Here is a 27,361-nt window from a genome sequence, read left to right on the forward strand (position 1 = left end):
GGAATTTCTCCACCCAAACTGGCAGGCCAACTTACCCCTGATGAGGGGGTAGGGGGAGAAGGGGCTGGGGGGGGGGCCTTCTCCTCATCTCCCAGAAGGGAGATCAGGGCAGCCATCCGTCTGTCTAACTAGATGGTGAGTAGGAGGGAGAACCCAGGAACAAGTCAAGACTTGGTAGCCCCTCACCATCCAGGACACTGGGCAGGGTGGGGACCCTGGGCAGAGGCTGAATCTTAAGACAGAGAGCGAGGATGGCGACTGTTCTAATATCACCCCCAGGCTAGTGAAAGGGATGGCATACAATGGAGAGCAGGGTTAGAGCCTTGGGTTAGGAGTTGGGAGACCTAGGTTCTTATTTCTGTTTTGTCCCTGCTAGCTGGGCCTTTGTTTCCCCATCTGTACAGTGAGGGGCTGGGTACAGATGACATTAGTATGAGGACTTTCAGTTCTGATGGGGACACAGTCGGGGGAGTAGGGGAGAGTGTTAGGGACCAGGTCATGGGTGGCTCCAGGCAGGTGCCCTGACCCCTGCTCCAGTGTCTGTCAGGGGTCTGTGAGCAAAGTCTGGTGTGAATCTCCAAAAGACCACCTGCCCCCATTCCGGGAATCACAGTCCTGAGGTACTAGAGATTCCCACATGGGCTCTGACTTGCTTTGTGATTCAGGGGTATCCCTGTGCCTCTCATGGCTTCAGCTACTCTCTCTGTGAGGGGCACGTGTAAGACCTAGCACTTGCTCAGTGCCCTAGGTAATGATTCCTCACATTCCCATGACACCTCTCAGTTTGCTAAGCACCTTCTTCTCATACAAGCTGCTCCCTTCCACACCCACTCTGATTCCTGCTCTGTGATGCCCCATTCTGGGGCTCGGGACCCAGACAGGAGCCAGACCTGGGCCCCGTCCTGGGGGCCCAAAGAGATACCTTGATCCACCTCTGGTGGAGGGGCCCTATGGCTGGGCAAGGGTCTGCAAGGGGCAGAGTGGGGTCATGCCTTGCCAACCTTTAACACTGTTTAATCTTTCATGAGAATCTTAACCACCATCATATCAAGATGTTACCTTAGCACTTTTTGTTGGAAACATGCCATTTTTGGACAGTGTATTCTCTCTACCTCCCCTCCCAGTTATATTTTTGGTTATTTGGGGGTGAAACTGACACATGTACAACTCTTTTCATTGCAATAATTCTCAGTAGGTATTTTTATTTTAGATGAAGAAACAGGCTCAGAGAGGATGTGTCACCTGCCCTTGGTCACACAGCTAAGAGATAGGTGTAGCTGGGATTTGAACCCAGGTCCATTTGTGCTGCCAGGTTGTGCAGGGGTGGCCAAGTCCTAGAACTCCTCCCCAGACTCCTCCCCTAGGTCCCCTTTCCCAGCCCTCCTGGGCTCACTGTTCCACCCTTGAGCAGACAGGGTCCTTGTCTCTTGCTCAGGGGTGTTTAAAGGTCATGTTTGGGAGACTGTCATAAACCCCTGAGCCAGAGACACCTAAATTTGGGGGGGGGGGGTGAGGGAGGGGGACTTGCAAGGGCAAATTAATGATAAATAGGATGGGGAGCGATTCTGCCCATCCACTTGGCTAGCTATCCTGGCCTGAACCCAGGACCCAAGGTTGAGCCCAAGGCATGGCTATCCAAGCAGGGGTACCAGGTCACTTACTTCCGACCCAAGACCTTCAAAAGATTCATTCTTGGTTAATCTCTGTTTGGATTTGAGTAATGGTTTGGTTTCTGCCATCTGTACCTCTCTGTCAATCTGCCGTTACTACTGTCAACCTAGCCTTATCTCTTTTACCCTGGACTGGGTGATGGGCATGAAAGGTTTACTGCCCTTGTGCCTGCTGTCTGCTGAGATGTTATTGGAGCCCTGAGGAGGCAGGATCCACCAGGCCAGTGCTCCCATCTCTTTTCCTTATCGTAGATCCCAGAGGCTACAGTTCACAGACTGTAGACTCCTTTTTGGGTCTCCCACTGAGCTGTGTTGTGGGAGATAAAACACAATCTGGTTGTGGCCGTCAGCTAAAACCACTGAGGCCAGGGGAGGGGCAGTGACCTGCCTAGAGTTAGGGTGGAGACAGAGGAGGTACATAGCAGAAAGCCATAGCCCTGGCTTCATCTTGAGCCCAGAGCCAGCTCCCCTGCCACCACTCCTACACATTTAAAGAATGTGGGTTAGAAGGGGTGGGGGTGAGTATCTGACTATGCCACCCACATACTGGAGATCTAAGGTGATCACACTTCATGGGGACCTGTAGCTCATTTTACAGGATTTAGTTTGCAGAATGCCCTTTGAGGTCATCTGCCATCATGCCTCCCTGCTCACCCCCACTCACTTATAAAATTGGGCCTGATTCACAAACATATTGGAGCCCTAAGCACTGTAGGAAAAAAACACCTCTATTTGTGAACACACTGTGACAACTCCTCGTTTTTTCTCTAGCACCTTTAAGAAAAGCTCTTCCATCCCAGAGATCTAGGATGGTGAGGCTAGGAGGTTATACGTTCTTATTCCTTCATTCCATAGATGGGAAACTAAGGCCCAGAGAGCATGGGGCAGCCAGAGTAGAGAAAGGAACCTGGGGTGAGAGGAGGCTGTGACCTGGATACTATTCAGGATGGCTATGTACTCACTGTGTAACACTGGGCAAGTTAGCTGTTCATCCAGGTGAGCTCACCAAGGGCCCTCCCTGCCCCTCTGTGGTCAAAGGCCAGTCACTAGAATGAGTGAATGCTCAGCCTTGGGCCATCTGCCACACTCATGCTGGCCTGGCCTCAGAGAAGTTGAACTATTTATTGGCCTCTGTTCACTGGAAGTGACTGGAGGCAAAGCTGGCACTAGGACCCAGGGGGCAGGTGGCAGCCTCCCAGGCTGGAAAGGGTGGCTGCAGTGCTGGTGGACCTATCTCCCCCGTGGCTTTGGAGCCCTGGCCAGCTCTGCCTGGGGAGGGTCAGGGGAGCCCCAGAACTCTGGGGCCAGGTGCTGTTGAGAGCCTAGTCTAGTCCATGGGAGGTATGTGGACAGGTGCTGGGATGCTCAGGGCAGATGGTGGTGGACAACTGCCAGAGTCCAAAGCTGGAGGGGGGCCTGGTTAAATCCCCCAGCTGGGAGTAAGACTGGAGTGGAGATTTTACCCAAGTCTGGTCAGTCTATGAACCTTGAGGCTAGTGGGCTGGATCAACTTCCTCCTGGGTTTGTGAACCTCACTGTGAACTGGGTTAGAAGTGTGTAGGCTTGGCGTGCCTCGTGGTTGGTGGGGGATGCAAGCTTTGGCATCTCTAAGTTGCTCTTGATTGTGGCGGGGGTGTGTGCCCATGTTTGGGTCTCTGGAGTGTCGTGTGGGGGCGTCTCTGGGATGTCTGGGGACAGCATGCCTGTGTGTAAGTAGGTTGTTGCAGAGGTGTATAGCTGTGAGTATGGGAGGGGTATGGAGAGAAGGGGCTCACAATTAACTTCCAGAATCCCTCTTCAAGCACCTCAGAGCCCCTCCTCTCAGAGTCCGCTCTAACTCGGCCCCTTCCAGCCCCGTCCCCAACCCTAGCTTGAGGACTAGCGCTCTCCCGGCCCCGTCCCCATCCGGGGCGGGCGGGGGCGGGCGCTAGGACCCTGCGGGGCGGGGCGGGGCGGGGCTCCGAGCTCCGTCAGCTGTACCTCCGCAGCCTGGAAAATACCGAGCCCCGGGGAGCGGAGCCCCCGAGCCTCTGAGCCTAGCCCGGAGGGAGGGAGAAAGGGAGGGGGCGCGCGGGGCGGGGGGGGGCACGGGGCGGGGCAGGGCGGCGGGACCCACTGCTCCTCCCCCCGGAGCCCCCGCGCGGCCCCGGTCGCCCGGGCAGCAGCGGCGGCGGCTGAGGCGCTCGCACCCCGGGCCCTGGCGGGCCCCCGCGGAGCAGCGGGCACAGGTGAGCGTCCGGCTGGGCGGGCGCCCCACCCCGCCCCCACCACCCGCCCGGCGCGCAGCCCGCGCCGGCGCCGCTGCCGAGTTAGTTGAGCCGGTCCGGCGGGCACTGCGCGGAGCCCCGCCGGACCGTCCGTCACCTCGGGTCCTGGCCTCCCCTGGGTTCCCGAAGAGCTCTTGAGGAGCCCCCGCACCCGATACGCGGCCCCCACTCCGGCCCTAGGGAGGTCTGGGGTCGCTCCTGGGGGTGGCCCCCGTGACTGCCCTGTGCGGTTCCGCGCTCTCTAGGGGGCCAGCCTCTGCCTGTCTCGAACTCTCCATCGGCCCAGGACCCCGGACAGCCCCACCCGCGCCCCCAGCGCACTGACTCCCGTCCTCAAACCGGTCCTGCAGGTCCCAGGAAGGTGGCGTCAGCATCTGCAGCCGCGTCGACGTTGTCGGAGCCTCCGCGGAGGACCCAGGAGAGCGGGACTAGGACCAGGGCGCTGGGCCTCCCCATGGAGAAGTCCGCTGCCTCAACAGAGCCCCAAGGGCCTCGGCCAGTCCTGGGCCGCGATAGTGTCCAGGTGCCCGACGACCAGGACTTCCGCAGTTTCCGGTCAGAGTGTGAGGCCGAGGAGGGCTGGAATCTGACCTACAGCAAGGCCGGCGTGTCTGTGTGGGTTCAGGCTGTGGAGATGGATCGGACCCTGCACAAGATCAAGGTAGGATTGCCCTGCCCCACGTGCAGCCTCCACTGCGCCCTTGCTGCCTCCGACAGGGAGTCCCCTGCTCCTCTGCAGGGCCACAGACACCTGGTCCGGCACCTGGACTCAGAGTTTCCTGCCAGGGAACCAGGAGGAGGCACAGTTTGTTGGGCAAGGGCTCCTCACACAGATGGGCCAACTGAGGCCTGGAGAGGGGGTGTGACTCACTCTGGCTCACTCAGCCAGAACCCAGGCTTCTGCATGCCCTTGCCTGCTCCTGGGAAGTGGGCTGCTGCCAGGCCTGAGAGAGTGGTCTCCTTCTGGGACTGTGCTGGCCATGCAAGTCTTCACTGGGTCCCTGACTTGAGTCATCCCAGGTGGGGAGACTGAGCCCTTCTCTCCCTAATTCCTGGTCTGTCCTCACTCTCCGCAGCCCTGGGTGCCAGGGACCTGATTCCTTCTTGCCTGATGTGCTGCTCTTCCCTCTTCCTTCCCTGGCTGCTCCCAGAGTCTCCTGCAGGGACTTAGGGTTGTGGTTGGCAGATCCTGAAGGCAGGGACTTGGATGTCCCTGCTTTACACAGGGCCAGGCTATGGGAGAAGGGGGCCAAGGGAGGCCAGCAGATGCAGGGCAGACACAGGCACATCAGCTCCCTCAGAGCCTAAGCCCCACTCCTCAAAGTCCCATGACTTTCCTCTTTGCCTGAACCGGGCAGGCTTGAGGTTTGGGACCCAGTGAGCCCACCACCCCTTGGGGCCTAGACGGGGCAGAGGCCGGTGAAGACTCTGGTCTAGAGGCCTCGGTAGCTCCCCCCAACACATCTGGTATTGCTGTGAGTGGCTCATTTCCAGGGGGGAAATTCTCCCTTAAATGGGTTCTTGGCAGTAGGTTGTGTCCTTCACTTCCCTTGCCTTTCCCTTGCCCTCCTCTTTCTGCTGCCCTCCTCCCGGATGTAGGGGAGTGTATTCCTGTTGGGGGGGTAGAGGGGAAGGGCACTGGACTCTGAGGGCACTCCTACCCAGAACCTGCTCTCAGACCTAGCTCTGGCATCTTGACTTCATACCACGGTCTAAGAAAGCTGACCTTCCCTCTCTGACCCTATGCCTTTCTGCTTTACTAAATCTTAGTCGTTTACAGCTTTGTCCATCTGTCCCATGTGGCCTTCTGGCTCATGCTTTCTGCTTTCTCTTCCCCATCGCCCCCGTGACTCTCTGTCTGCATCCCAGCTATCTGATTATCTCTTTCTCTCTGGGTTTCCATGTGTGTCTCCCCATCTGGGACTCTGCCCAGGCCTGAGGGCCCTGGGCCAGAGGCTTTCTGGGGGCTTGAACTTGAGCAGGGAAGCACAGGGCAGCTGGTGTGTCCCAGCTTGGTGCTCTCTGAGGGCAGGGACAGATCCTATCCCTCTTTGCGTCCCTAGCATCCAACACAGATAGAGCAAGGATGTTGTTTGAATGAAGGATGGAAAGAAGGAAGGAACAGACTGAATGAAAGGTGAGCAAGGTTGTTGTGAGAACAAGGTTGTTTTCCTGTGATCTGGGAAAGGCTTAAGGCTCTCCAGAAGGGGAAGGTCTGAACTAAGTCCAGTACTCCCACCCTCTGTGTCAATAGGGCGGAGCTGCCTCCTCCAACTGGCTTGGTTAATGAATAAACCCAGCCCAGTCCAGGACTGGAGTTGACGGGTCTTGGGGCCAGACTGCCACAATAGACCCCTTGTGGCCAGATCAGTCTTGTCAAGTGGACTTCCTTGGGAGAGGAGGGGACTTGGAAAAACTGGGTGTTGTGGTCCCTAGCTGGGACCTGGATCCTCCTTCCCTCTCAGACTGAGCAGAGTTTGGAGGTGCCAGAAGACCTTTTGCAATCCCTGTTTCATACTCCCTCCTCACTGGGGTGTAAGTGAGGACACTGAGGCTCAGAGAAGGGCAGAGGCCAGTCTAGGATCACATAGCCAAGTCCTAGAAGGGCCAGGCTTGGAACCCAGATTTCCAGTCTCCCAGCCTATCTCTCTCTGTTCTCCCCACAATGGAGATAGAGTTGGGGACAGGAGGCAAACAGAGCTGGAGCCTAGGATGGAGGCTGGGACCTTGGCTATGGGCATCCTGAGCGGCCAGCCCCCTGACTCCCCATCCCCTCAGCCCAGCCAAGTGGAGCTCTGGGAGATGGGCAGGAGTCTCTGAGCATCCCATCCCCAAGGTTCCAGGATTCCCAGGTTCCATGCAGGAAATCTCATTTCTGATAGGAGTCAAGCATCTTTTCCATCTTCAAATTTGCCCTCAGGCCAGTCCTGGGCAGTAGTAGACTTGTCTTCATGCTACAAAGAAACTGAGGCCAAGAGTCACTTGCTTAAGATCACAGAGCAGCTGAGGCAGGCATAGGACCCAAGCCAGCCTGACTCCAGAGCACCTGCCCCCCTCTGCTTGGGCTCACATTGTTAGTCAACGTTATGGCATTTGACCCCATCAGTAACTCTTTGAAGTACACGGTGTTCTCATAATCCCATTCCTGTTTGATAAATGAGACAGCTGAGGCCCAGAAAGGGGAAGTGACTTGCCAAGGTCACACAGCAGGTCTGAAGCCAGAGTCCCCAAGGATGATTGGGTCACTCCAGGGGGCTGGGACTCAACCACAGGTGTTTGTTTAGCTTTTGACCCCTTACCCCATCCTGCCCCAGCCTGTCTGTGGGCCTGCCCCTTGAGCTGGGAAAGCCAGCCTGCACTCTGGACATGCCCTGTTCTCGTGATTCTCAGGTGGGGGTGGGGGTAGGGTTCCATCTATCGGTCTACCTTATTGATTTTCTCCTCATCTCCCTTCCCCTAGACTTATCCTCTCCCTGTCCCTGTGTCCAGAGGTCCCTGAAAGCCACTGTAGCTCTGGTCCTAGCATTTGGAGCAAAGACAAAGGGGAGAGGTTGTTGGAGGTCATCTCTACCCATTTCCTCCCTCCTGGCCTCCAACATGGCCTGGCCTGACCTCAGGTCTACACTGTGCTTTGGGCACTAGAGAGGAGGAAGACACTGCCTTCTGAGAGGTCCGGCCTTGTTCCAGAGGCAGATGTTGAACACAGATCCTGGGTCCAAGGCAGAGGGCAGATTGGAACCAAACCTAGGTCTCTCAATGCCCAGGCCAATGTCTGAGTGTATGAGAAATGCAAAACTAAGGGGTCTGCCAGTCATTTAAGCAGGGCCAGCTTAAGTCCATTCCTGGCTGTGGTATCCTCTTCTGTGGATTACCAATGGTATGTCCCTGCCCTTTTCTGGGCTATTTCTCCATTTCTGCCTTGGGACTTTCCTGGCACTAAGGGCCTCTGAACTAACGGGACTCAAGGGCCCATGGGAGAGAAATGAGGAATGAGGGGAAGAAAGCAGGAGGTGACATGGCCTGCCAAGCCCTGCCCTTGATGCTCATGTGCTCAGACTCTCCAGTGTTGCAGCCTGCCTAACCTTGTGCTTGGCTAGCCATGTGAGAGGCAGAGGAGATCTGGTCCTGTCTTCAGAAGTTTCCAGACCCTGGTAAAGAGAGGAAGGACAGTTCCAGGTGACTTCTGCCTACTACAGGGGGCAGATGTTCACAGGCAGACCACAGAGGCAGGAGTGGGCCTAGTGAGCAGGGTCCTTGAGGGGCTTGGTGGGAGGTCTCTTGAGGGACTGTGGCTGAGAACCTGAGGTTCCTCTTGCTACAGGAAGCTGAGCAGTAGGGACCTGTCTTCTCTGACTTCCTTTCCTATGGCTCCTCCCCTTCTGCTTTGGAGAAAGCTCCTCGGCCCCTCCCTTCCCTATCTCACTGTCCACCTGCTCCCATAAGGCACCCTCACCCCACCCCCTCCATACTCTCAAGTCTGTTCCCTCTAAGTGCCTCAGGTCAGAGGTGGCTGGAAAATTTAGGGGAAGTCTTTCTGGGCTAGGCTGAGTCTCTGGAGGAGAGAGCATGTTGTCCAGAGTCACGGCCACATGGCCTTGGGCAGGTTGCTGCCACCACCTAGGCTTTAGCTTCTTCATCTGTTGAGTAGTGCTGCCCTGCCTGTCTTTGGGCACTTCATTCATTCATTTACTCATTGAGTGAACATTCACTGATAGCCTCTCTGCCTGGCCCTATGCTGAAGGTTAGGGACAGAGAGGAGGATCAAGCCCAAGCGCTGCTCTCAAGGAGCTCCTTTGTGCATGGACAGACACTTGTCACAGAAGCTATGGAGACCCAGAGGGGGCCTCTGAACCAGCTTGGGGGCCAGGAAAGGCTTTCTGGAATGCTCAGGTGATCCCTTTGGAATTGGGTGGCGAATGAGATGGACAAGTTTGATTGCATTGGGAGCCTTCCATATAGAGGAGCAAGCTGTGCAAAGCCCAGAGGTGGGAAATAGAGTAGTACATTAGGAGACTGGCAGGTGGTTTAGTATGGAGTTGGAGATGATTAGAGAGCTGGACCAAGGCCCCAGAACATGGGTCCTGGAGGTCCTGGGATGCCGGGCTGGGGCGGGGGGATGGGGGGGATTCGATAAAGCAGGTAGGAAGTGGGGGAGGAGGAAGAGGAAGGGGAGGATACTGTATTTGTCTGGATAGAGGTGCTGAGTCCTGTGTGAAAGCAGGGGCTGTGGGGAATGGAGCAAGGGATTGCATCCAGAGAGATTTAGGAGGGATAATGGACGGGACATGGTGGTTATAGCATAACCCTTTGCAATGTGCAAACTGTATTGTGCAGGCTGGGGTGTAAGACTGTGGATATGCAGCCCCTTTGATGCCTGCCTTGGTGGGTGAGGAACCTTGTGAGTTTGAGCAGAGTGGGGGTAGGTGCCTCCAGTCAGTGTCCCCCTGGGGCCAGAAGAGCCCTTAGTCCCCAGGCTGGCTCTGTGCCTCCACACCCGGCTCCCCAGGCTCTGGCTTTTAAACTTTAACGAGCCCCAGCTCAGTTTCCAGCCCAGAGTCTTTAAAGTTTCAGGAGATGAGAGGAAGGAGGGAGTCCTGGAGACGGATGGGTTTTCTTTCTTCCTCTGCATCTCCACGCCTGGCTGGGCCACCTGGAACCAGGGCTGTGGGTGCTATGACTCCAGAATCTGGGACCTTGGCTGGGCCACTCCAGCTGGTTCCTGAGGGGCTAGGGGCCACAGGCCTGGCAACCAGGTTGCCACGATGATAGATAGGATAGAAACCTTATTCCAGCCCTGATCCTTTACCTTGGCCTCTGACCTAGGCAGATGAGCATGTGCCAACAACAGGTGGGAGGAAAGCTGTTCAGAGCAGGTATTAGGCTTGAGGTGTCCCTGTTCTTCTTGGCGCCTCACTTTATCCCCTCTGGCATGCTTGCGCTGGGCTCTGTGCTTTGGGGCCCTTGAACCTTCAGAAACACAGACAGTGAAAGAAAGTGGCAGGCCCAGGACTTAGTGGTGGATCCCATGCCAAATATAGGTTCCTCTCACCTGTCATTAGAGAGCCTGGGGCAGGTGACACAGGGCCACTGGAGCTATTCTCTAGGGCTTTAACCTAACATTTGCCTCCCTGCCTCTCATCCGAGGCTCCCTGAAGACAGATACTAGCTACTTCTGATATCTCTAGAATCTTTATGTACTGGGGCAGGTGAGAAATGCCTGCACATGTACACTGTCCCCTGCAGCACACACACATGGGAAGTAGGGGGATGAGTACTGTGGTCCTGGGCCATTTAATCTCATCCTTGGGTTTCATGCCACAACTTGCATCTGCTCCTAGTTGCTGAGATCCCCTCTACCATCTCCTGGCACCCACCCCCAAGGCCCCCCTCCCCATCTCTGGTTCCTTCCAGGTTGCCTGGGACCTGATTCTGGACCAAAAAAGTGATAAAAGTCTAAGGCAGAGGCTTGGCAGAGAGGATGGAGTTCCCTTGTGTGTCTCTGACATTCATTCATTCAACACATTTTTATTGAGCACATACTATATGCCAAGTATTGTGCTATATCCAGGAATTTAGTGGCAACTCAGACAGATCAGACTCAGCTGTTATGAGGCTTACATCCTAAGGAAGAGACAAGAAGAATAGAAGCAAACAGATCATTAAATAAGATACCAGATGGTGGTTATGGTGGTGTTATGAAGACAGGATGGTATGATAGGGGTTGTCTGGCCTTCTATGTGCAGATCTTCTGTTTGTGGAGCTGGATTGTGGGTGACTGCGTGTGTGATAGGGTCCTCGGTTGGGTGGACTGTGAGCCTCTTCACATCTGCCCAGGTGACATCCCTGGGGCAGAAACCTGACTGGGGTCAGTAAATTGTATCGAATGTATGTATGTGTGTGTATGTGTGTGCATGTGTCTGAGGTGGTGTGTATGTACCTCTGAGTGTGGGACTGTGTGTTTCTGTGTCTGGTGTTACTGTGTGTGTGAGTCACGCCCCCTCACTGCAGCAGAGTTGTCTCTGATCCAATTATGTCTCCTCAGCTGTCTCCTGGCAGCTCTAGCCCCAGGCTCAGTGCTGGTTCTGCCACAGTTTTCCCCTCCCTACCTCCATCCAGCCTCCTGACCCAGCCTCTGGGCCTACCTCTGGGTCTCAGGGTCTCCTCTTAGGGTGTGTTCTCTGTCCCCATCTCTGATGGTTACTGCTTCTGCCCTTATGTCTCTACTCGTCCCCTTTCCTCCATTTTTTTTCTGTATCAGTTTTTTATTCATTCAACAAACCTCCTCTCATACCTCCCACCCACTCTGCCAGCCGCCATGCCAGTGCTGGAGACACTGGGCCCTGCTCCTGAAGCCTAGTGGGGAGAATGACAAAGATGGGGACAACCTTCCAAGAGAACTCAGGCAGAGGGAGGCCAGTGGCTGGCAGCGTGGGGGGTGTCTGGGTGGGGCCTTGGGAGCCCAGCTGGAGCCAGGTGGCAAGCTGAGCAATTCTCACTGAATCCCTCAGTGGGGTAGGCTCCCAGAGGCAGGAGTGCAGACTGAGAGTGAGAAGGAGTGGAGGCGGAACCAGAGTGAGGAGGACATCTTGGAGTTGGGATCTGGCCTGAAGGCAGAGAGAGAAAGATAGCAGGGACTTTCAAGCTGGGCGGTGCCATCGTCAGCTCTGGGTTTTAGAAAGCTCCCTAGCTGCTGGGGAAGCACTGGCCTGGGAGCCAGGAGACCAGAGACAAGGATGCTGCTTCAGTGGTCCAAGCAAGAATGAGGAAGCCTGCCTCGGGTTGGTGAAGAGGAGCTGTTGGAAGGTCATGGCTGAGTGCAATCCCACTGGACTCAGGGATGAGTCCAGAGCCATGCCTAGGTTCTAGGCACTGGAGGGGGGCACAGGGCAGTGGGCATTGGGGTGGATAACATGACAGTACTGGACATGGTGAGTGAGAGCCTGTGGGCCGTCCAGGGGGTGATGCCCAGGAGGCTGTTAAAGATGCTGTCTGGAGCTTACTAGAGAGAGTGCTTTGGGGGCATCGGGCAGTCTCTGGAGCCCTGGGAGGTGTTTATCCAGTTTGTGTTTGTCTTGATGTCTGTGTGCCAGCCCTGGCCATTGTCTCGTGTCTTGTGTCACTAGTCTCCCCCATCCCTTCCTTTTCTTCCAGGCCCACCCACTCTCTGCCTCTCTCCTCTCCTCCCTCTTCTGTCTGGCTCTCCCACCTCCTCCAGGGCTGGAGTGGCAGGAGCTCCAGACCAGGAGGTCAGCTTCTGAGATGTCAGAGCAGGATGGTTCTCACTGCTGCGCAGCTGGGGCCTGCTGGTCTAGAGTCTGAGGGGTGCAGTACAGGTCCAGGGAGGCTGTTGGAGACTTGGGGGAAGGACAGAGGAAGGAGGCAGAGCAGGTATGAGTCACTCAGCGCTGGATGGAGAGCATAGCAAAGAGCCTGGGTTAGTCTGCCTGAGCAGACTTAGGAGCCCTGTCTAGGGGAGGGATGGCAGCACCTGCACTCTCCATAGTCTCAAGGGGACCCCAATTTTGGGGAGAAGATGGTTTGGAGGTATTTGGTGCCAGATCCCTTTCCCTTCAGAATAGAGGGCCATAGGGCTTGTGTGGTCATAGTACAGGTGGGGATACTGAGCTAGAAGATGGGGGAAAGAGCCCCTGCTCTGGGCTCACACCACACATGCTCTCTGTGTCCTTCCAGCTCCCCTCACTCCGGACAGAGCCAGCCCCAACGGACCCAGCCCCTAGCATGGATCCTCAGGGACAGGCCTCACCTGGCCAGGTGCTCGCTCACCTGGAATTCCTTGGGTCTTCCACAGAGCAGAACCTTGTTCTCAGAGAATAGCCTTGGTGAACTGTGGGTCACACTGGGTTCTGTGTTGGTTCCTCTCTTCACTTTTTTGAGCTACCATTTACAAATGGGCATAATCTTCCCTCCTCCCAGGTAATTGAGAGGATGGAATTAAATGAATTTGTGAAGCTCTTAGCACACCATTAACTTTTGCTGAATGGATGAATGAATGAACAGCCTGAGGTTCTCCAGGGACAGCTCCATTTCCTCCCACCTCCTTCCATGTTCACTCAGGTTACCCAGTGGAACTACCTGAGCCCTCCTCTTCCTCCAGCCCCCAGGCTCATGCCAGCACCTCTGCCCAGAGCTCTTTCGCCTCCTTTTCATCTGAGTGCCGTCTGCTCTTCCGTTTATCCTTTAGGACCCCACTTAGGTGCTCCTCCTTGTAGCTGCATCTTGGCCTCCTGCATCCTCTTCCCTGCCCTGCCCACCCACGGTTGTCATTGCCTGTGCAGCTTTGCGGGGGGGGGGGGGTCCCCCTCTGGTTCCACTCCTAGCATGGTCAGATGATGCGGAGCCTTTCTAAGTAACTCAGCATTAACATGGGCAGCCTCAGGCCCCATCTCAGCTCAGCCCAGACTTCCAGATCCAGGGAACAAGGACCTCCAGGTTCTGGACAACACTCTCAACTCGGAGAAAAAAGTATAGTTTCTATGTCTTGTATAAACTGTGTTGTACCAAGAATCCAAAAAGGAAAAATAAATCACCAGAGCCTCAATTCCTGAGTAAAACTTTTTCCTTGGTTCCTTTCAACTCTCACGCAAGAGTGTACATAATTTATACATACTTTAGACCTTGGCACAGGTACAAGTTTGTATCTTCTTTTTTCATTTAACATTGCATCTGTAAAAGTTTCTTGTATTGCTACCGAATTATTAATTCTACATTTCCGGCAGCTGCTCCATGCAGGCCTGTTCTGGGTTCCGAAGGTTCAGAGCCTGCCCTTCCCTGGGTGGGTGGTGGGGAGCCGTGCGCAGTTCTCAGTAGCTGGGCAGCAGTCATCCAGGTGATGTGTCTTAACCCAACCAGACCCAGCTGTTGGTGATGTTCCAGGTTCTCAATATATTTTGCTAATTACAAATGCAATAATATAGTCATAAATATTGTAGCAAGTTTTTTTGGTGTTTTTTTTCTCAGTATAAATTTCTGGTCCTGGAGTTCCAGGAATTGAGTTGAGAGACATTTTTATGACCTAAAAAATATTTGCCAATGGGGGAGCCTGGGTGGCCCAAGTCGGCTAAGTGTCTGACTCTTGATTTTGGCTCAGGTCATGATCTCATGGTTCACGACATTAACCCCCGCATTAGTCAGCACAGAGCCTGCTTGGGGTTCGTTCTCTCTCTCTCTCTCTCTCTCTCTCTCTCTCTCTCTCTCTCTCTCTCTCTCTCTCTCTCTCTGTCTCTCCCCTGCTCATGCTCATGTGCTCTCTCTCTTTCCCTCTCAAAATAAATAAATAAACTTAAAAAAAATTTGCCAAATAGTTTTCCAGAATAGTGGAACCAATTTTTGGTGTCACTAACTGTGTAACAGTTTTAGCATGTCCTCACAAGCAGTAAATATTTTGTATATTTTAGCTAATTTACTAAAATATAAATTGGCACCTCAGTACCATTTAAATTTACTTTTCTTTAACTATCAGAACTATTAAGGATCTTTCAGCAAGTCCCAGAATCTTCCCTGAACTTGTCTCTGACACCTCCTACCCCTACACTGCATTTTATGTAAGGATGATGGCAGAAAGAGTAAGCCTCAAGTGCCATGGAGATTTTTACAAGTCTAGGAGGTTTTCACCAAGATTCTTCCTTCTGAAGTCCACAGAAGCTCTAAGGACCGCTGGCCATGGCCCCTGCACTCTAAAAGTCAGAGAAGCCTACACAGGCACAACCTCTTTTCTGTCTCACCTGTCCATCCTTCCCTTCAGAAATACTTCTTTACTAAACCATGCCAGATACAGGGGGTGCCAAGATGAATAAGGGGGCCACAGCACTGTGGGCCAATCAGTGCATTGCAATGCATGCTGATAGAGGGAAGCCCTGGGGGTGGAGGAGACAAGAAGTAGGCCCCAGGTCATCCTAAAAGATTTAAGGACAGGAAGGGCTGCCTGGACAGGGAACAGCCAGACTGAAGTTTGTTCAAAAACAAAATAGGGAAGGAGCCAGAGAAGGAAAGTTCTCAGAAAGCAGAACTGATGAGACCTCTCTCCTCCTGCATCCCATTCCCCACTTTCTCTCCAACCCCTTGTGTCAGTGCCCTTGAGCTATTCTTGAGGTTTGGGGGGGACATGGAGGAAGGTCTTAGAGGTCTGCATTCTGGGAGCTCCAGAAACCCAGAGGCAAGGGTAGGTGCTTTATCAACTTGGCTTAATGCTGGCTTCTTGAGGCCTTTGGGAGAGACAGTGGGGGCCCCTGGGAGGGGTCCCTTCAGAACAGGAGGCAGAGGCTCTGCTGAAGCTGAGCCTCTCACCGGCTATATGCCCCAGGCCAGGCTGCATCTCTCAGCACCAGGGCTGACATGGAGCTGGCAGTGCCCGGTTGTGTGGGCTGTGATGGGGGAGCAGATACATTTTTGTAGGGCCCTGGTGGAAGAGGGTTGCCCATTTGCTCCCTGTCCAACCACACTGTGGAGGGATCTGGGCATTTTTGTGTTTTTAAACTTTGTTCCCTGGCCCTGTATATCCTGCCCTTTGGGGATTAGCAAGAAGGTGCTCCTGTAGGCAAGGCCTGAGAAGTCCTGGGGGGGGGGGGGGTTGGCACTGGGGCTTGGGGCTGGAGGAAGAGCAGCTGCTGTTGGGGCTTTCTGTACAAGCCTCACTTAATCCTCACAGCTCCGTTCTGAGGGGAGGATTATCTTTGTTTGACAGATGAAGATACTGGGACTCAGAGCTGAAGTCCTTTGCCCAGGCCAAGGCCAGAAGAGCAGGATGTAGCTGGGCAGAGGCCTGTCTGCCCTAGGCAGCCTGGAACTGCTATGTAAACATGAGCCTGTGTGTGGCCTGGCTGGGTCTGGTGGGGCAATGCAGTGGCTGAAAGATTCTCGGGGGTCTTCCAGGTGCAGAGCACCTGGGTGGAGTTTTGGGAAAGTACAGCTCTGTCTTTGAGCCCAGTGCAGTCTGAGGGTGGAGTCAGGAACTCTGCTCTGAGGAAGAATGTCTGAGCTTCGCTTTCCTGGTGAGCAAGCCCTCCGAATCCGATGAGCTCTGCATAATAACCGTCCATTAACTAAGACAGTCTCCAGTTGCCAGCATGTTGTTTGAGCTGGGCCAGTCCTGCCCCTTGATGAAGGTAGCAGAAAGCCTTAACAATCTGGGGTCAGACACACCCAGGCGATAGTTCTCTGCTTTACCACTCTTAGCCTTCAGGCCTTGGTCAATCCTTATAATGCTCTGGGCCTCAGTTTTTGCATCTGTAAAATGGGGATGATGATACCCATTGGGGTGTTGGGAGGATAAGAGACAGTATTTGTACAGGACACAGCTTGGCGTTGCAGACAACTGGCAGAGGCGGTTTGACCTACACGTCAGCTCCTATGGGGTCCATGGGCCAAGTGTTGTTGTCTCCTCTGTGATGATGACTTAGGCAGTGATTTGGAGCCATTGGTACATGGTAATGGTTATTGAGGTTGTGGTTATCATTCAAGGCTGTGATTGATTTGACAGTGAGTACCCCACCCCTAGTCAGGAATGCTTCCTTTGATTTGAATATGGTTCTGTTGGGAAAAGATGATTTGCATAACAGTTATTCCTTTTACAACACTGTCTATTAAAATGCAGCATTGTGAGTAGTCAGCACAGCCTGTGGGATGTTTCAGAGCCCACACGAACCCCTTACCTTCTCTGGGCCTCACTCCCCCCAGTGGTAACTGAAGAGTGTGGAGGAAGAGATACTCTCCTGGGTCCCTAGGACTGTGGGATAATCCGTGTGTTGCACGTATCCCACGGGCAAGGATACTGGAGACCTGGGGTGAGGGCCAAACTTGGATCCACCTGTCTGTCAGTTTGCAGGTTACTGACCTGGCCTTTGGCCCTCAAGGCCATACCACAGCCCTGTGGAGGTGACCTTACTTCTTGTCCCCTGTCTTGGCTCAGCTATCTCCCTGGGTCCTGGGAGATACTGGAGCCCTCCTCCCCACCATTTCCCTCCCTCTGTGGAGATCCCTCCTTCTCTAAAGCTGAGCACTGGGAAGGCCTCCAGAGAAGCACAGGGCAAGGGTGGGAGAGAAGAGAGGGGCACAATGAGACACAGCTTGGGCACTGGATCCTGCTTGGTGCTTAATTATTTATTTATTTAAAATGTTTATTTATTTATTTTTGAGAAATAGAGAGAGAGCGTGCACAAGTGGGGGAGGGGCAGAGAGAGGGGGAGACACAGAATCTGAAGCAGGCTCCAGGCTCTGAGCTGTCAGAGCAGAACCCAGTGCAGGGCCCCAGCCTACGAACCACGAGATCATGACCTGAGCTGGTTGGAAGCCTAACCAGCTGAACCACCCAGGCGCCCCTGTACTTATTTTTTTAAGTCTCCAGGTATTTGTACTCACCGGTCCCTCTGCTGAAATGCCCTCTCTCCCCTTGCAGCACTTCTGCCCCTTTTCCTTTTAGGCTCTGTTGCCTTCTGCTCCCACAGTTACTGTGCCCCTCTCCCCCACCCCTACTCATTCTCTGCTGGGATTCTGTGTCCTTGTCTCTCATGCTACCCACTTGTTGGGGCCTCTGGCTCATCTCCAAGTTCCTCCTGCCCAGTTGCAGTGTCCTGGTATATAGCAGACTCTAGAAAGAAAGTGGTGGATAGATAAATGGATGGACCAATAGGCAGGCCCCAGGATGAGGCCAGAGAAGCATAAAGGGCACAAAATGCAAATGTGACCTGGTCCTATCCTGTGGAAGCGTGAATGGCTGCTCATGGAAGCTGGCTGAAGTCCTAACAGCTACTATTTTTTGAGTATTTACTATGTGCCAGGTATATTGCATACATGATCTCGTTTAATTGAATCACAACATCCCCATGAGATAAGTACTCTTATTATCCTTGTTTTTCATGTGAAGAAACCAAGACTCAGGAGCTTGTGCCCAAGGGGAAGGAACTGGAATGGGAACCTGGGATTGCCAGGCTCAAAACCTGCAAGAGTCTTCCCTGGTGGCCCTCTTCACTTGTCCAGTCCCTTCTGACCATGGCTCCGTAGGACTAAGTGTGTTGAGGGTTGAGGGTGTGCAGGTCCCAGGGCTTCTGAGCAATTCCAGTTTTCTACCTCCTGGGGCTGGAGAGAGTGGAATGTGGGAAATACGGTCTGTAGTTTCTCTGGTGTCACTTGCTCCCTCTGGGCCACAGTTTTCTCAGCTGCAAGTCAGCTTCCCCGCTGTAACCAGGCTTTGAGGGTTTTGCAGCTCAGCATGGCTCCTTGACTGAGCAACCCAGAGCAAACCCCCTTCAGTTCTGGCTTGCAGGGGCAGCTCCCAGATGTCCAGAGGAAGTGACTGACTTGCCCAGGGCCCAATGGCTGTGGGATCCAGTCACAGGCCTGCCCCCCAGGTGCTCTCCAGTGACTCACCGCTACCCCCACCATCCCTCTGCAGCCTCTTAGAATTACACCTCGCAGATGTGGCAGCTGCCACAGTGGGCAGGAACAATGCCCTATGTAATCTACCCCTCTTGGCACAGGCCCCTAGCTCCTGGGGGCTGTGGAAAGAGCATGGCTGGGAGCCAGGCGGGATGAGGACGCCCACGGTCACTCTCCACTCTGCTCTCTGGACCAGCCACCCAGCCTGCCTGTTTTGTCACCTGCGGTACCACCACCCTAGCCAGGGTTTCCTGCCCTGCCAGCAGAGCGCCACTGCCGGCCTTCCTGCCCAAGAGCCTGCCACCAGCCTGGGAAACCTTTAAAGTTCCCCTGTTTTGAAGATGAAATGTTATCGCTTCTCAGCCTTTTGGCTAAGATCGAGTGTAAAGATGAAATGTTATGCAAAGTTTACACTCAACTGCCAGGTCTGTCTTGGGTCTGTCTCGTGGCCATGCAAGCCCCGCCTACTTCCGCTATCTCAGAGGGAGGCCTTTGGTCCTGAAGCCACAACAGCCCTGAGCGGTGTCTGGGCAGTGTGGGCCTCTCCTCAGGGTGCACCCAACCCCCAGCCGTGAGTGCACCTGGGTCCTTGTGCACGCTGAGCCTGACCAGAGGGAAGAGGCAGTCCCACGTAGGGTTCTAGCCCAAGAGCATAATTCTGTCGTCACTGCCCCTCCACACACTCACTGCCCAGGATAACACCTCTGAGGACTTGTAAAGCCAAGTCAGCTTGGCTATAGAGAAGTTCTCGTTTCCTCAGAAGCCACACGTGAGTGGTCCTTGATGGTTGAGAGTACAGGAAAATCCGGTTTTGAATCCCTGCCCTGCTGCTTTCTTGCTGTCTGATTCAGACAGGTTGCTTAATCTCCTGAGCCCTAGTCTTCTATGCACAGCACAGGAGTAATGCCAGCTCATAATTTGGGGTGAAGAGTGAGCTTGCATTGAATGTCTGCTGCAGCGTCCAGACCTCCACACAGCTGCTCAGTACAGGTCGTCCGGCTGCTGCTGCTGCTGCCAGTTTGACCTCTGCCTTCTTCCCCCACACCCTTCTCACCATCCCAGCCCTTCCCTCACTCCGTTCAGTCACTCACTCACTCACTCACTCACTCACTCACTCACTCGTTCCTTCACACGTGTCATTAGTCTCCTTAGGTGTGATGGGAGTTCCTGGGTACTTCCTTGACTTTCACAACCCTGACACTCAGCAGGGGAGACTTTTGTAAAAGTCCCTTATTTGGGGTTTGTCTGATTTTTCTAATGACTGGATTTCGGTTATGCATCTTTGGCAGAAATGTCACCTAAGTGGTGCCTGTATTCTCTTCGTTGCATTCTATCAGGCAACACCCAGTTGTAACTTGTCAGCACAGAGCCCAACGTGGGGCTTGAACTCATGAACAGCAAGATCGTGACCTGAGCTGAAGTCGGACGCTTAACCAACTGAGCCACCCAGGAGCCTCGAATAATCTGTTACTATACTATTTTATTTTTTCATTCTATTTTGTATGTTAGAGACAGAGCGTGCATGTGCAAGCAGGGGAGAGGGGCAGGAGACAGAGAGAATCTTAATCAGTCTCCATGTTTAGCACAGAGCCCGATGCAGGGCTTGATCCCACGACTCCAGGATCATGATGTGAGCCAAAATCTGAGTGGGACACTCAACTGACTAAGCCACTCAGGTGCCCTGATTATCACTATTTTGATACTCGGGTTGTCCTAGCTTTAGCCTGTGGTAGGTGGCCAGTTCTCCTAGTTTGTCTGGGATAGAGGGTTTTCCTAGGATGTGGGATTTTCAGTGCTAAAACTGGCAAAGCCTTGGGCAGACCCTGACAAGTCACTCACCCAGTCAGTGGGAGCCCTTCCTCTGGCTCCTGTATCTGCTTGGCAAGGTCCCTATCATTCTGTGAGTATGTCCTTACTTTCTGGCACAATAAGATGTTCCAGGCTCATCTTATCTCACCCAGCCCCAGAATCCTGCATTTCTCTAGGAAAACCTGGAACCAGGACCTTTTGAGTATTAGTGGAGAAGAGGTGCCTGCCTCCATTCTGCAGAACTGACCTCCTCCTTTGTGCCCTCACTGGGCAGTTTAGGGCACCTCTCCATTTTCAAGTTGGTCTCCTCCCTCAACTAGAAGCCTCTCAAGGACAGGTCTCAGATTCACCTCTGATTGTTCTGTGCTCTGCACAGGACTAGAATTGGGGCTGTTAGTTAAATGACGGGATCTAGACTCATAGCCTTCCTCATGGATCAGAAAAGCAGAGAGGGAAGGTGATTTGTTCAGACTCACACAGTGAGTTTTTGCAGGCTAGAATCTGTCCTCAAACTTTGATTTTGTCTGTCTTGTCTTTTCTTTTTGCAGTTTTATATCTTTATTTGAAAATCAGCAATTAGTTCTCATCCACATTAATTGTCTGTAGATTTTTGAAAGTGATGTGGGTACGCAGGTAACTAAGGCATAGAGCTTGTTTGAATCTTCATCCTTGTTAGTTTCCTGGACAACTGCACACAGATATAGTATGGAACATTCCTTATTCCTTTGGCCCAAACAGCTTTGTTGAGCCTGGTGTCAGTGAACTTCTGGAGTTCCCATCTCCATGGCAAATTTCTGGGTCTCTTTGGGGGCCCAAAGGGCACACTTCTTGAGACCCACTCCTTAGATGCGCCTGTGAATGTTGATGGTGTGTGTTCCCTGGTCACTACCTCACTGATGGTAAACGGCCCTTCCTCTCATCATGCTTCTTTACAGGAGCCATTCTGCTGGGCCCTGGTTGAGACGACTGGAGAAATGTGAATATGCTCTGAGTGTTAGATGTGCTGAAAATTAACTGCAACAAAATGGTAGAGATTGTTGCCTGAAGGCTACAAAATGGAATGCACAGAATAATCTCATTCGGGGGAAATATGCACAAAAAAGGCTTGGGAAGAACAATCACTAAAGTGTTAACAGTGGCAATCTCTAAATGATGAGAATATGATGGTTTTCTTTTTGCTGTCTGTATGTCTAACTTTCTAAAACATATAGTACTGTTTCTACAATAAGGAAATGATTTAAGTAGAAAGATCTCCCAGAGATACTGAGAGGTACACTCACCACATGCCAGGTACTATCTCTTTTTTTTTTTTCCTTCTCTCCCTACCCCCACCCCCCATCCCCTCCCTTCTTTCTCCAGCCACCAGTGGAGGTGTTACCTTTATTTCTGCCAGGTACTATCCTAAGTGATTTATACACATTACCACATTTTGCTCTCACAGAAATACTCGGAGGTATCAGCCCAATTTTAGAATTAGGAAAACCAAAGTTTGCTTTCTATGTGTTTCCCATGGCACTGTCTGAATGCCCAGGTCTGGGAGACCTTTTTAAACGACATAAGAAAACTTGTCCAGTTGCTGAGGGGACCTTGAGCCTAGGCTTTGAGCTTTTGAGTGAAAACAATCACCGAATAAGGACGTGAACTAAGTTTCACCTTGCTGAGTGCAAACCTAGCAAAACCTAGTTCTGTTTTTACTTGCTTCCCAGACATATGATCTGGGTTAAATCCCAGCTCTGCTGCTTACTAGCTGGGTGACCCTAGTCAAGTTACTTAACCTCTCTCAGCCTCAAGTTCCTCTTTGCATTTCTTGTCTGGCAGAGTTGTTTTGAGGGTTAAATAAAAAAGGGGATCCTTGGCTCTTCTCTCCCCTAGATGGAAAGTTCTTTGAGGACAGAGCTAAAAACTGTAAGAAATCCAAAGATATTTGTTGGATGAAGGAAAAAAAAAAAGGTAAATTGTATGGTCAGGTGGTGAGTACCATGGATGAAAGAAAGCATCCATTTAGGTATTTGTTTGTTTATGCCTTCATTTCATTTAGCATGTAACCATACCAGATTCTCCGCTGAGTCAGCCATGAGCCTCCACCCATGAAGATCAGTGGTCTGGGAGGGCATAGATATAGAGACTTAGTGTACGGGAGTCCAGAAGGTCTGGCCTGGTCATTCAAGAAGGCTTCCTGGAAAAGGAGACTGGGATGGAACGGGAGGTTTGGTGGGAGCTGAGATGGGGGAGATGGTCTCTGGATACAGGGGCTGTCTCTCTCCTCACACGGGTGGCTTCTGGGAGGGCTGGACAGTTAAGCTCTTCTTGATGTTCTTTCTCCCCTTCTTGTCTGTCTGCCCTTTGGTCTCCTGGCCGGGGCTTTTAGCCCTGTGTGACCCTAACAACCCATGTGTCTGTCTGCAGTGCCGGATGGAGTGCCGCGATGTGCCAGCTGAGACACTCTATGACGTCCTACACGACATTGAATACCGAAAGAAGTGGGACAGCAACGTCATTGAGACTTTCGACATTGCCCGCTTAACAGTCAATGCTGACGTGGGCTATTACTCTTGTGAGCAGGCGCAAGAACACTGATCCTAGCCTCCCTACTTCCATCCAGGCCTCCAGCCCAGCTTTCTTCTCCCACCTTTCCTCCTTGTGATCACTCCCATGGCCAGGCTGCTCAGAGACCTGAGTGCTAAGATGTAGGGCTGCCCTCCCTGACATTTCTGTCCACTCCTAGACCCTTGGGCACACACACGTACACTCACAAACACATACGCACTCCCATGTTCATGTATACACCCTCCACACACATGCACACAGAGTCATGTACACACTCCATGGCCACATGCCACATATTCACAGTCACACATTTTCTGATACACACACCCACAATAATATATTCACATTCACATATACAAACAGGCCAGGCCAGCAAGGTAAGGGCCGTGTGAGGTTGTGAGCAGGAATGGCTGGTGACAAGAAGGGAGAGGGTTCTGTCTCTTTCCTAGTGTCAGCTCTGGGACTGTGGTCTGGTGGGTGGGTGGGGGGTATATCTGTTTGGATCGGGGGGACTGGCGATTAACTAGGCATCCCTGTGTCCCTGGCTTCTGCTATGCCCTCCCTTGCAGGCAGTCAGGCCAGAGGTCTTGCTGAACTGTCCCTTGCCCTCCACAGGGAGGTGTCCAAAGCCCCTGAAGAACCGTGATGTCATCACCCTCCGCTCCTGGCTCCCCATGGGCACTGATTACATCATTATGAATTACTCAGTCAAACATCCTGTGAGTCTACCTGCCTTCCCTGCTGGGTGGGCAGGGGAAGGTCCCAGGTACGGCTGGGCCAGCAAGCCTGGCCCAGGAAGAGGCTTCTGGCTACTACCATGACTTTCATGTGACTTCAGTCTGGGCACGAAGCTCTCTGCCCCTCAGTTTCCTTACTATATAGTGAGAATAATGGCTCTTGTCTCCCTGCTCAGCTCTCAGGCAGATGAGAAGAGGGTGATGTGAGCCATCACTGTGGGCAAGTGGGATGGGCTGGCTCGGAAAGGGGGTGCAAGTAGTAAGAGGCAGGGCCTCTTACTTCCCTGAGGCTGGGCCACCTTGATCTCCACAGCAGGCAAGACAGGCAGGTACAGCTGGCCTGGGCAAAGATGAGTGCATGTGTGAATGCCCATGTATGTGCTCATGACCCCTGACTCCAGACTGAGGGCTTTCCTGAGGGGAACAGGGAAACCTTGAGAGGCAACAGTGACCTAGACTGAGTCCTCCCTTTCTCCCTATCTCAACATCAGGCCTGTTCTGGAGTGGATGCCAGGGGATGTGAACTAACTGACTCTGTGTGTGTGTGTGTGTGTGTGTGTGTATGTATGTACTCATAAAGACACTTCTTTTGTCCCAACCCTCAGTCTCACCTCCCTTTGCCTTCCATCCCCAGAAATACCCACCTCGGAAAGACTTGGTCCGAGCTGTGTCCATCCAGACGGGCTACCTCATCCAGAGCACGGGGCCCAAGAGCTGCGTCATCACCTACCTGGCCCAGGTGGACCCCAAAGGTGAGGGCTTGGCCCTGGCAGCTTATCATGGGATCCTTTCCTATACCACAGGAGATGTGGCCTGATCTACTAGGGATCAACTAGGGAGCCTGTGTTAGGAGCTGTTTTGTATTTTGGGGCATCTCCATCCAAAATATCATTTGAACCAAGATTTGAGACTTTATACTGGTTTGAAAAGCAAAGGCCAAAGTGGTAGCCATTGCTCCATGACAAAGCTTGGAGCTCTTTTCCTGGGCTCCCACACCTCCATGCTCTGACTGGCTTCCTGCTTACTGTCTGCTTTCACTCCATCTGTCTTGCTAGCTCCCATCCTCTGCCCATCCCAGAGGCCCTGAGTTTTCCAGGCTTCAGTTCTCCTCCCCTTGGGAAGGTTCAGCTACTCCCAAGGCTTCTGTGGCCAGCTGACATGTCTCTCTCTGCTGGGAACCAGATCCCTGTGGCCATTGGCCTCTTGGACTCATCCCTTAAAATGTCTTCTGGGACCTGAGACTCACTGTGTCCAAAGCTGAACTATGAAATATCTCCCTTCCTAGTTTTCCCCTTCTCCTAAACCTCCCCCTAGTCACCCATACCAAGAACCTGGAGGTTGACTGGGATGCCCTCTGCTCAGCTCCCAGGTCTGGCCACCAATTCTTATTGATTGTACCTTCTAAACAGCTCCTGAGTCTGTCATTTCTCTCCATAGTCAACGACCTTCTCTGTCCATACAACTACAGAGGGATTTTTCCCAAACATGCATTTCCTCATGATTCTCTTCTGATTCAAATTCTTCTGGGACTTTCTGTTGCCCTCAGAGTGAAGTCTAAGCCCCCTCCCCACATTTCCCAGTCCTTCCTCACACCTTACACCGTCCCACCTCCCTGTCTAGGCAGCTTTTTCCCTCATCCTAGAAACATCTCTCCTCCCTTACGCATGCCCCCAGGACTGCGTCACATGTCACCTCCTCTGTCCCTGATGCCCAGAGTTACCACTGGCTCCATGCTCGCAGGCCCATTCCCCTCTAGCAGAGCATTTGGTACACTGTCGCGTCTCGGACAGTGAGTTGCTCTTTGGGTCCCTGGGGCTGGCCCAGAGTAAGTGTCATGGAGTGGATGTGGAGTGTGAGTGAATGGGTGAATGTCTCGAGGACGGGTAATCCCTGAACATCTTTGCCCGGGTGTGCCCCAACCCCACCAAGCACCCAGTGATGTAGGCCCAGGGCTCCCTAGCACCTCACTGACTGAGTGTGCTGGGTGTCAGAGGCAAGAGCAGACATTTGGGAATGAGACAGGGTGGATGGTTGGGCTACCAACTATGGATTCCAGGTGAGCCCAGGATGGGGAGCTTAGATAAGAGGCCTATGTAGCAGCTAGGCTGCCTGGGGTAGGGGGCTTGGGAGGACAGGTAGAAGGCGGGGTAGAGCATCAGGGCCATTCACAGGTTGGGTATGAGAAAGAATGTCAGTGGAGGGGAGGTGACAGGCAGGAGTTTGGTGGGTCAGGATTTCAACCCACTTGTAGCCTGTGGTCACTTAGGACCCTGTGGTTTTCTTCCATGCTCTGGGGCTTAGCAGAGGGACAGGAGGGGTATAGCAGGTGGGTTTGGGGGAGGGGATACGACAGAATTGAGCCTGGGGACCTTGGTCTGAGACAGAAAGAGAGAGTGAGGATGATGAAGTCTTACAGGACTTGCCTCACAGCCTCCTCCCCTCCCATGGAGAAGAGGGTAGCCTCCTTGGAAGCCCCAGGCTGGAAGGAGTAGGTTGATATGTATGTTTGGAGGGAGCTGGGTCCCTGAGGCTGCTTCTTCCCTTCTCTCCTCATTACTCTTCCCTGCTCTCATAGGCTCCTTACCCAAGTGGGTAGTGAATAAATCTTCTCAGTTCCTGGCTCCCAAGGTGAGTGGCCTTGGGACTTTGGGGTATGTAAGCAGCGGGAGAGGGTTCCGGCTGAGGGGGTGGGTCAGGGATGGAGACTGGGAGTCAGGGGTGGCGGAGTCAGGGCTCAGGGGCGGAGTTATGAAATGGGCTAGAGTCAGGGTCCCGGGAGCAGGGGACTGAGCCACTGGAGGGCGCAGGCCGGGAAGTGGCGAAGACTCAGTCCCACGCCGTGTCCACCCCTGACTCGGATGTGTGGCGGCCCCCCCAGGCCATGAAGAAGATGTACAAGGCGTGCGTCAAGTACCCAGAGTGGAAGCAGAAACATCAGCCGCACTTCAAGCCGTGGCTACACCCGGAGCAGAGCCCGTTGCCGAGCCTGGCGCTGTCGGAGCTCTCCGTGCAGCACGCGGACTCGCTGGAGAACATCGATGAGAGCGCGGTGACGGAGAGCCGGGAGGAGCGCACGGGCGGCGCGGGCGGCGAGGGCAGCGACGACGACACCTCGCTCACCTGATTGTGGCACCACTGCAGGGACCTAGACAAGATGGAGTGGGGTCAGGGGTGGCGGATCCTCCCGCGCTTTCTCCCCTCCCCCACCGCCTGCGCCTCCTAGGGACGCTGGGCTGGGGCCCAGGCTGGCGCTGCGGCCCCACTGGACACAGCCCCAATAAACGATCCCACAGCCTCAGCTGGCTCGTCGCTGTGCCTGTTTCCCACCTGCCCGGGCATGACCACTGACCACCGTCGCCTTTAATCCCCTTGTTCTAGGGTTCATTTTGTTAATTTTATTATTGATCCCCTGGCCTTTGCCCCTTTAGACATCCCCTCATTTCCCCATGTGTAGCTGGAGTATGTGTCAGGTCGTCACCCCTTCCTCCTGTCCATGGTGTGTTCTGTTTTCCTGTGTCTGTTCCTTAGTTCACTCATCCATTCACCTGTCCTTGTTACATGTTCATTGCTCCAGGCTATTTGGCTACCATTCACTGCTCTAATAGAAGTAGGTCTGGCTGGAAGCCCTGGTTCAGGGTTCTGAGGGTGAGGTTCTACTGTGTGACCTTCAGCCTGAGGCCCCTTTGGTACCACCTGCATTGGTAGAGGATCTGACACTCTCCAGTCATCACATAAGGAAGGGGGAGAGGTTCCTGGGTCTCAGACCACAGGGCTGTGGGCCTCAGAGTGGAGGATGGAAGGTTGGGGGTTGAGGGTGACGGTCATCAGACTCAAGTGCAGTGGAGGGACTAGGTCCTGTGATTTGAGCCTTCCCTAGGTCACTTTGAAGACCTCACACCTGTGTTAACAGAAAAGGTGGGGGCTCCCGGTCCTTTGCCAG

General features: G+C 53.4%; 1 protein-coding gene across 2 annotated transcripts; it reads left to right on the plus strand.

The window, feature by feature from the left end:
• The first annotated feature begins 9 nt into the window (after positions 1 to 9).
• On the plus strand, positions 10 to 26,719 carry STARD10 (StAR related lipid transfer domain containing 10). Of its 2 annotated transcripts, none has more exons than XM_011286610.4 (7): positions 10 to 135; positions 4,288 to 4,598; positions 22,544 to 22,691; positions 23,300 to 23,403; positions 24,056 to 24,173; positions 25,997 to 26,049; positions 26,300 to 26,719. In XM_011286610.4, the coding sequence occupies exons 2-7, from the start codon at positions 4,392 to 4,394 to the stop codon at positions 26,543 to 26,545; spliced, it is 876 nt and encodes a 291-aa protein (XP_011284912.1). In that variant the 5' UTR covers positions 10 to 135; positions 4,288 to 4,391; the 3' UTR covers positions 26,546 to 26,719. The 2 variants fall into 2 exon arrangements, with proteins under 2 accessions (XP_011284912.1, XP_023095227.1); XM_023239459.2 differs by lacking the exon at positions 10 to 135 and adding an exon at positions 3,739 to 3,898.
• The last annotated feature ends 642 nt before the right edge of the window (positions 26,720 to 27,361 follow it).

The sequence above is a fragment of the Felis catus genome, chromosome D1, assembly GCF_018350175.1.
Source record: "Felis catus isolate Fca126 chromosome D1, F.catus_Fca126_mat1.0, whole genome shotgun sequence".
Taxonomy (NCBI): Eukaryota; Metazoa; Chordata; class Mammalia; order Carnivora; family Felidae; genus Felis; species Felis catus.

Coding starts and splice junctions, on each gene's coding strand:
- STARD10 (XM_011286610.4), top strand. CDS start 4,392: ATGGAGAAGTCCGCTGCCTCAACAGAGCCCCAAGGGCCTCGGCCAGTC. Junction 22,692..23,299: donor TGACGTGGGCTATTACTCTT/GTGAGCAGGCGC, acceptor TGCCCTCCACAG/GGAGGTGTCCAAAGCCCCTG. Junction 26,050..26,299: donor CTCAGTTCCTGGCTCCCAAG/GTGAGTGGCCTT, acceptor CGGCCCCCCCAG/GCCATGAAGAAGATGTACAA.